Raw genomic sequence first — 9,354 nt, 5'->3', positions numbered from 1 at the left:
AGCGGGGTGATGAGCTGCTCCCGATGCCCGGGGCGGGCGAGCCGGTGTCCCGGCGGGCGCCCGGCCCGGCACGAGAAGGCTCGGCCAGGACGCGGGGCCTGGGCGGCAGCCGAGCCCCCGCCCCGCATCGCGGGCCCGAGGGCGGGGCCCCTCGCCGGGGGCCGCCCCGCCCAGCCCCTCCCTCCCGGCCGCCGGCCTCCCCAGCCCCGCCGGCCCCCGCGGACTGGCGGGCGGGCGGCGCGGCACTCGGGCACCGGCGCGCGCTCCCAGCCAGCCGCCGCGAGCCCGCCAGCCGGGGCCATGGGCTGCGACGGCCGCGTGTCGGGGCTGCTCCGCCGCAACCTGCAGCCCACGCTCACCTACTGGAGCGTCTTCTTCAGCTTCGGCCTGTGCATCGCCTTCCTGGGGCCCACGCTGCTGGACCTGCGCTGCCAGACGCACAGCTCGCTGCCCCAGATCTCCTGGGTCTTCTTCTCGCAGCAGCTCTGCCTCCTGCTGGGCAGCGCCCTCGGGGGCGTCTTCAAGAGGACGTGAGTGCCGCCCGCGCCCGCGCCCCCGGCCCGCAGCCCGCGCCCCCGCGCCCCCGCGCCGCGCGCCCCTCCCCAGCCGCCCCCTCGCCCGCCGCGCGCGTCCCGGCCCGCGCCGCCGCCCCGCCCGGGACCCGGGCTGCCCTCCTAGCCCCCGCGCTCCCGCCAACTCCCCGGAGACTGAAGGTGACTTCTGGATTATTTATTCGCCTTCACTCACCCCCGCGAGGGGAAACCCGGCTCTCCCCGCCGCCCCGCCCGCTCCCGGCGGAGAGCGGCGCTGGGCTTCGGAGGCGGGAGGACCCCCTCCTGCGCTGCGGGGTGCGGTGGGTCGGCGGCCCTGGCTGCCGGGGGCGGGACTGGAGTGCGGAGAGAGGAGAGTGGGAGTGTCACCTCAGGGGCCCTGCGCGTTCCTGGAGCTGGCTGTGACTTGACAGCGCCCTGGGGCGGGCCCGCCTCAGCCTGCCGGCGCGGATCGGCTGACACAGGCTGTCCCTTCTCCCGGGTGGCCGCGGGCGAGTGGGTCTGTGTGGCCCTGGTCCCGGGGGAGCCAGGGTGCCTGCCATGGCGCCAGGAGGCAGGGCCCTTCGGCCCCTAAGACGCGTAGTGCCTCACCTCTCCGGCCGCGTCGGGGAGCGCAGGTGTCTCGCAGGGAAGGTGACCCTCCATCCCTGGCGCCAGGGTCCTGCTCCGTCCGCCTCCCCCACCCCAACTTCCTCCTGTGCCCCAGGCAGGGCTCTGGATTCTGCCTGACGCGCACCCAGAACTGTCCCTTGGACACCGTTGCAGCGCGTCACAGTCCCGGCTCAAACCGGACAGAGCCCCCTCGGAGGCAACCATTGGAAAGGCAGCGGGATTCACCCTCCCAGTGTGTCGAAAACAGAGCCTCAAAGCAGGCAGTAGAGGAATTGCAAACCGAGGCTGCTGGAGATCACCTAGTCCCAGCTCCCTGCCTTAGTTTCCTGGACTGCAGGGTCTGTAGTCAGCAGTGGGCAGGGGAACAAACCACTCCCCATCACCCCAAGGAAGCCTCTGGGGGCCCACCTGGGCCCAGGACTCTCCCCTCTTTGGCTCACTCCTGGCAGTGTCCCAAGGGTAGGCTAGCTTGTCCAGGTCTCTGGGGAGCTGGTGGAGAGGAGCACGGTGTCATAGATGGACCCCACCTTGTCTCCCAATTGACAAAACACTATCAGCTAGGGAGTGTTACCAAAATCCTCTTGTCAACCAAAGAATTCTCTTCAGAAGCAAGCCTTCTTGTGTACACTAGTGTTTCTGTGGGTTTGGTGGAGTTGGGTGTCACAGGGATTCAGGAAGAAACTGAAGATCCACTCGAATTCAGCCTAGAGGTTTAATAAAAGATCTCTCAGGATTTTTTGGTAATAAATATTTTTGATTTACAAAAACTTCCTTCCCTGGAACATTTCAGAAACTTGAAGTGCGCACAACAGGAAAGGGGATGAGGATAGTTCTGAATGGTGGTGGGTGCCCCAGGGTTTGTGAAATCAGCAGAGACACACACCTGCTGGGCTATCTCTTCCTCACTTGCCTTGTGCCTCCCCTGGGCTCCTTACACAACTGGAGGCCCAGGGAAAGCAGCACACAGAAAAGAAAATTGAAATGGTAACAATAATCGCTTTATTGATCACTTACTCTGTGCCAGACATGGTTCTTAATACCTCACATATATCAACTCATTTAATCTTCACAACAGCCCTGTAAAGTACACTATTCTGTCCATGCCCCAGGACCCACAGCTAATAGGAGGCCTAGCTGGGATTTGAACCCAGGGATTTGTCTCTGGAACCAGATAATTTGGAAATGCCTCTTGCTTTATGAACAGTCAACTTCATTCTACAAGGCACAAGTTACATTCTTAGTATCAGGCACAGGCTTGGCACCCGGATCCTTGTGGACATTCATGGCCTGAGTTTTCATGAGTGACATTGTTGGGAAGGAAACTGGGCCTCTGGGGCTTCCTGCTGGGATCCCAGGACTGGGGGTGGGGTGGGGAAGACTAGCTCCTATCAGTGGTTCAGACCTTAATTCTGAACCCCAGCCCTCCCACCCTTAAGGCAAAAATGTCATAAAAAACCCTCTTTCGTTCTTATTTTGATTAATAAGCAAAGCAGACTTCCATTGGAAATGGAGGCCTGTGTATAGGCAGGAGTCACCATCTAGTTAGGGCTAGGCAGCTTATGATAATCTCCCCTCCCCCAAAACAAACCACCTCCACCAGCCCTGACACCCACCTCTAAAGCTTGATTCCTGGGGACCTCACTTGGGCTCAGCTGAAATGCTAATACCCCTGCAAGTACTTTTCAGCTTAAGTGATTACCAGCGTGCTGCTAGGCTAGTACTCTTGACTAGGGGATTGGTTTAACAAATCAGAGGGCCAGCTGTTTCGGGGGTGTGTGGAGGGGTGCAGCAGGATGCTGGGAGAGAAGTGGGGCAGCGCCTCTTTATTTGATCACGACCAGCCTACTACCTGGCCCAGACTGGGGAGAGCTAGACTGGGGTTGTGGATGCGTGGTGGGGACTGCCTGTCCGGAGCCTAGATGTTAGAGTGGGTGCAGGGGAGGATGGGGCCCTCTGTCAGGGCAGCAGCAACTCCCTCTCTGGCTTCTGCATAGAACAGATCTGGAAGGAAGCCATCATATATAAGCCAAGAGTAGAGAGGGGTGCAATTAGGGCCAGAAGAATCTAGACTAGACCTTTCTTAGCAAAACCTTGCTTATCAAGAGCAGGAAACTGGTCAGAGAAGAGGAAAAACAAGGCCACCTGGTTGGCAGGGAGTATAGGTATGTGCTTTGTCAGACGAAAGGTTAGGAATTTTTTTCCTGGTTTCTTGGAGACCTGTCTGACTTCCCTGGGCAGTTGTCTAGACCCCTTTATCTCAAAGGCATCAGGGTAAGTAATGACTTCCAAAGCCTACCCAGCCTCTCCTGGCCTCACCTTGGCCTGTCCCCTACATGAGCCCTCTTACCTGAAGGCTCCTTGAGTTCTTCCTCTCTTTGCCCTATTCACTATCTCCTTTTTTTCTCAAATTCCTGCAAATCCTGCCTTGCCCAAGACCACCCCCCTCCCCAGGCTCCCTCCTGCCCTTTGCATGAAACTCAAAGCCCCTCTCAGACCTGCTTCCCCAAGTTGCCGACCCTTTGTGGTTGAGGGAACACAATACAAAAGTTGTCTCTTATCTAGAAGCCTCCGCCTTTCCCTCCATCTTGCCCTCTTTTCAGCTGGCAAGACCTGGGCCAAAAACCTACCCAGGGCCTGGCACCAGACAAGGCTCTTGCTTTAAAAACCCATCTTGACATGGAGTTGCCGCGTGACCCAGCAGCTCCACTCTTGGGTGTAGGTATCAAAGAACCTAAAAGAGGTCTGCCCCAAACTTGTAGGTGAATGCTCATGGCAGCAGTATTCATAATAGCCAAAAAATAGAAGCAAGTTACACACCCGTGGACGGGTGGATGGGCAAACCAAAAGAGGCCCATCCAGGCAAGAGAACATTGTACAGCCCTTTAAGGGAAGGACATACTGTCCATGTGGAACTTGGAGGCATCTTGAAAATAACATTATGCTAAGTGACAAAGTCGGCATGCCCTCTGGGTGAGGCGGAGCACAAAAGGCACCTCTGTGATGCCATTCATGATCAGAATAGGAAAATCTATAGATCCATAAAGTAATTTAGATCTGCAATTGGGAGTGGGTGTGAAGGGGAACCGAGAGTGAGTGATGACTGGTACAGGGTTTCTTTTTGGGGGTGGTGGAAAGCTTTAAACTTAGATTGTGGTGATGGTTTCAAGATTCTGAATGTATCAATACTAAAAGCCGTTAAATAGCACATTTTTGATACTTGAATTGCACGGACAGATGAACTTTATAATATTTCAACTTTTTAATTGAAAATATATAAACTCAGGCAGTTTGCTCGCTTGAGAGAGCCATGGACACAAAGATCTGAGGGAGAGGTGTTCCATGGGGGCAGGACTGCAAGGCCAGCCCCATCTCAGAGGCGTGCCCAGTACCCCATAGGGAGGGGGATGTCCAGCCTTAGGATGGGATCTCCCCAAGACAGGCTTGCCTACTCCTACCTCTGGGTGGGTGCCCCAAGCCTTAACTCAGGGCCCTGAATAAACTGGGTTGTCAGCGTGAACACTAGGCATGATACTGTTTGAGGCGACCTCTCTCTCCCTTAGTCACCCCTTCCACATCCCCTGTATCCCCTGGTTGGAGCTGCGCCCAGGGAGTGCCCTGCCTCCTGGATTCTTCCTTTTTTTTTTAATTTTATATATTTTTTACACCATTTTTCATTTTTGTACAATGTATGCATTTTCATCTTGGAATGCATTTCAATTATCTACAGTCCCCGTACAATTCCCATCACCCTTGTTTTGATCCTACTCCCTTCTCCCCCCGACCTGTAGTGTGTCTCTGGTTTATAGTTGCTTGTTGATTTTGATTTTTAATGGACTATTACTCAGCAATCAAAAAAGATAAACACATGCAGTTTGCAGCAACATGGATGGCGCTGGAAGGGATCATGCTCAGCGAAATAAGCCAGAAAGAAAAATACCGGATGGTCTCACTCATAGCAGGAATCTAGAAAACCTAAATGAGGGACCAGGAAAAAGATGAATTATAATAAAGTAAAAATCAAAATCAACAAGCAACTATAAACTTCCTGGCTTCTTATCCCTCAGTCCTGTCTCTGGGGGGTGTGCCTGTCCCCTTTGGGAGAGGTGGGGAGGAGGTGAGGATGCCTCTAACTCCTCTCCTCTCTCCTGGTCCTTTGAGAAAGGAGATCTTCCAGGGTACACAGATGGATCCCATAAAGCAAAATGTGAGGGAGAATGTCAGTGCTGCCAGGCTGAGGTCGCTCACTCCCAGGAGGCAGGGGGCTGGCCCTCACCACATTCTTCCCCGCCCTGGGGAGTGGGGAGTGGGAGGGGTATCTTACTGTCTGGAGAGACATCTTACTGCTCCAACCTTTCACCCATTTCGGAATCCATCAGCCTCTGCTCTTGGCACCGTACCAGAAGCAGCAGAGCAGGTGCCCATGGCAAGGCCGGGTGTCCGTGGTCACATGTGCCCTCTAGGTAAGGCAGAGCAAGGGGCCAGCAGGTCGCAGTGTGCTCAAGGTGACACTGCAGACTGGCAGGGCGGACACCTCCAGCAGAGCCCCGCAGGGCTGGGGGATCTGCTGCAGCCTGCCCTCCTCCCATTTGATCTTCTACGTGGACTCTTGCTACTTAACCTGGCCATTCCTCAGGCTTCTTGAGGAAGGGTTCTCTAGACCGTCTGGGTTGTTCCTGGGTCTCCCTGGGCCTGGGGGAAGTGGCGTCCTTCTGGTTCACCTGAACTAACCTCTGAACCCAGGCCCAGAGGAGGGAAGACTGTGCCAGGCTGCTGGCCTTTGCCTAGGTTGGGAGTCAAGTACTTGCTCCCCACCCTCTGCTCCCTGATCTGTAAGTCGAGGGGTAGGGCTCTCAGGGCCGGCTGCCACTCTAACTAGGTCGCCCCTGGGGAGGGAGGGTGCGGGGGATGAGGGGCAGCGGGGGTCCCTCAATCAGCAGTTCCTCAACCAGCCTCCTAGGGTCCTCCTAGAGGGGGTTGTACCAGGAGCAGAGGCAGGCCTGAGGGGCCAGGAGCTGACCCAGTCTCTGTACCTTTCTGATTCTCTGGGCTTGGTGGTGCCAACAGAAAGGGGTGAGTTTCCTAGGTCCCGGCGGAAGATCCCAGCAAGCGAGCAGAGGAGGATGGGTCAACCGAAATTTCAGTGCCATTTTATAGTGGAGAAACTGAGGCTCGGAGGGGCTGGGTGTAAGTGCTTTGCCCCAAGCAGCACTGCTGGGAAGGGGCAGAGGTGGGCTAGGACCAGCTTCCCATACACATGCACTACACTCCCACTGCCAACGCTGTTTTGACATTATGCTGCCATAATTTTCAATTACCCACATTCCTGGAAAGGGCTGTTGACCAAACCATTAAGTGACTAGCCAATTAGTGTACTTCAGCCTGGCTCTGGGATGTATCTGGGATTTCTTTTTTCTTGGCAACAACATAGCATTCTAAAGAAATTGGTTCAGGCTGGTTTTTGGAATGCCCAGGCCAGATCCTGCCGAAGCGATCAGGGAGGGTGAGCAGCCTGGGACTCAAGCAGGCTGTTTCCTAGGGTGTAGCTGTCCCCATTTCTGGGCACAGATCTCCATCCCCCTGAGGCCAGGAGCCCCAGGCCCAGTATGGCTCAGCCCTGCCTGCCAGCTGGCGGGCCCAGGATTGGCAGGAGAGGCAGGGAGGGAAACTCACAGCCCGCCCCCTCCAGCCTCTCTCTGCCTGTTCTCCACCCGCCCTCCTGCCTGTCACCAGGCCTGGGAACCAAAGCCCCCTGTGAGTATTTCGTGTTCTCAAGAATGACAAGGTGAGGGCACCTGGACAGGGCAGCCCACTGACTACCAGCCCACCCCACCTCCTTCCAGCCCTTCCCCATCTCCTGAGGCTCCCGCGGGCCCAGGCAGTGCCATCCTGGCCACCTGGCCGCCGTGACTCTTCAGCTCTCTGCCTGGGTCTCTGTTTCTGTCTCTGCCTCTAGGTCACCCCCAAAGACTCCACGTCGGCCTCCTGACAGTGTCTGCTTCTTTCCCCTGGCCCCGCCTTACTGTAGTTTTCTTCCCTTTCACTAGAGACCCCAGCACCCGGGCATCGTCGCCGCAGCAGGGCCAAGCGGAGTCACACGGGGTCCCTCAAGCAGGCTGCAGCAGATGCTTGGGGAGCTTGTGATGAAGCAGGCAGTTAAAATGGGGAGCACTCGGAGCTCCTGCAGCGCCAGCAGCGGGACCACTGGGGGCTCGTGTTCTAGCGGCTAAGGCTGTTCGCCATCGCTCCTAATCCTGCCGTTCAGGCGCTGCGGAAGCTGCCCTGGTGCACTCTGCCAGCTGCCCCGTCTCCAGCCTGGCTATTCTGTGACCCAGCACCAGCCTTTTCTCACACACGCCCCCCACAAGCACACCTCCTGCATACACTGTACTCATCATACACTCCCCACAAACAACCCCCCGCACACACTATACTCATCACAGCCCCCCTACAACATACCGCCCACATACACTACCCCACATGCATCATATACCTCACACACGCCCCATACACACACAGCATACACCCACACACAAACCACACGTAGACCACACACACTATACACATCACACACACCACACCCCAACACACACCACACATATACCTTCACACACACACATGCACACACCCCTCTGGAAGGCCACATGGCATAAGGAAAAAGGTCAAGTTAGAAGACCGGGTTTGGGTCCCAGGCTGGCAGAACATTCTTAATCTCTCTTAGCCATAGTTTAACTCATGGGTTAAACAAGCACAATGGCCTGTCTCACGGTGGAGGCACTTGTACCAAAAACCCTGGGCCCTGTAAACAAATACCAGTTGCTGTCACGGCAGTGGCAATGCTGTTACCCCAAACCTTCCATAGTGCCCTCCTTTCTCAGCTCACTGACCCAGGTCCATTCCCTTAGTCTCTGCTGCAGGACCTACTGTCAATCATTTTCATCCAGGTTTTTTTAGGGCTATAATAATATGTGATAATTTGTTGTTTTAAAGATTTTTTAAAATTTATTTTTATTTTTGTGTAGAACTGGGATGTAGGCCAGAGGTGTTGGGGGTGAGAGGATTCAGCAGAGACAGAGTGGGGAGCAGAACAGGAAGATTGGCTGAAATACACTGAAGGGAGCAGCGGACAAGACAGAAGAGGTCTGCTGAGCCATGTGGGTCAGCTCCCTGGCTGGGGATTGAACTCATGCTGCAGTGGCTGCAGGTAGCTTCATAGTGCTGTGTCCTAACCTCTTGTGCCACCAGGGAGGCCCCTATTTTTTTCACTTTTTTTTTTCAAGATTTATTTATTTATTTATACAAGCACTGGGTACAGTCAGAAGCATGGGAGAGTAAGAGGATTCACCAGAGCCAGAGGGAGCAGAACAGGCAGACTGACGAAATACACTGCTGAGGGGAGCAGCAGGCATGGCAGGAGAGGTCTGTCGCGCCATGTGGGGCCCTCGCCAGCGGCCAGGAATCAAACCTGAGCTGCAGATGCTGCAGGAAGTTTCACAGCCCAGAGCTCAACCACTGTGCCACCAGGGGAGGCCCTATTTTTTTCACTTTTTAACAATAATCCCAATTGTTTGTTTTTGCCTTTTTTTTTTTTTTTTTTTTTTTTTTGCTGTAGGGGTAGAGTCTCCAAAAAGACATCTCTGTCATTGAACACTACCACCAATATTTTCTCCTATTTATCTTATTGTTGTGGATCTTATATCTAACTCTTTAATCCATCTAGAGTTTATTTTTGTGCATGGAGTTGTTAGATCTCCTTTCCCCATTGCATGGTTGTAACTCCTTTATAATGCACTAAATATTAATATGTGTGGATTTATTTCTGGGATTTCAATTCTGTTCCACTGATCCATGTGTCTACTTTTATTTCAATGGCATTTTATTTTAATTACTGTTGCTTTAGAGTATAAAGTCAGGTAGCATCTTGCCTCCAATTTCTCTCCTTTTTTCCCTCAGGATTTATTTGAGAACTTTCATAGTTCCATATAAATTTTAATATTTTTGTTTCATTTCTTTGAAGAATATCATTGGTGTTTTAATGGGGATATCATTAAATCTCTGTTGGTTTTGGCAGAGTAGTCATTTTGACTATATCCCCATCCATGAGCATGGTATGCCTTCCTATCTCTTTATGTCTTGTCCTTTATCTGTTAGTGGAATCTTATAGTTTTCATTGTATAAGTCCTTTGCCTCCTTG

General features: G+C 54.1%; 1 protein-coding gene across 2 annotated transcripts in view; it reads left to right on the top strand.

Annotated features, from left to right (window-relative positions):
- The first annotated feature begins 202 nt into the window (after positions 1-202).
- The window catches only part of MFSD4A (major facilitator superfamily domain containing 4A), a 30,026-nt gene continuing 20,874 nt past the window's right edge, over positions 203-9,354 (top strand). For both annotated transcript variants that reach the window (XM_037496945.2, XM_037496946.2), the window contains exon 1: positions 203-530. In XM_037496945.2, the coding sequence (XP_037352842.1) occupies positions 301-530 (230 nt within the window). In that variant the 5' untranslated portion in view covers positions 203-300. The remainder of the gene's footprint in view (positions 531-9,354) is intronic.

This window comes from Talpa occidentalis, unplaced genomic scaffold (assembly GCF_014898055.3).
Source record: "Talpa occidentalis isolate TD23 unplaced genomic scaffold, MPIMG_talOcc4v2.1 talOcc4.8, whole genome shotgun sequence".
Taxonomy (NCBI): domain Eukaryota; kingdom Metazoa; phylum Chordata; class Mammalia; order Eulipotyphla; family Talpidae; genus Talpa; species Talpa occidentalis.
Note: the sequence above shows the minus strand (reverse complement) of the source record. Positions and strands in the feature narration are given on the sequence as shown.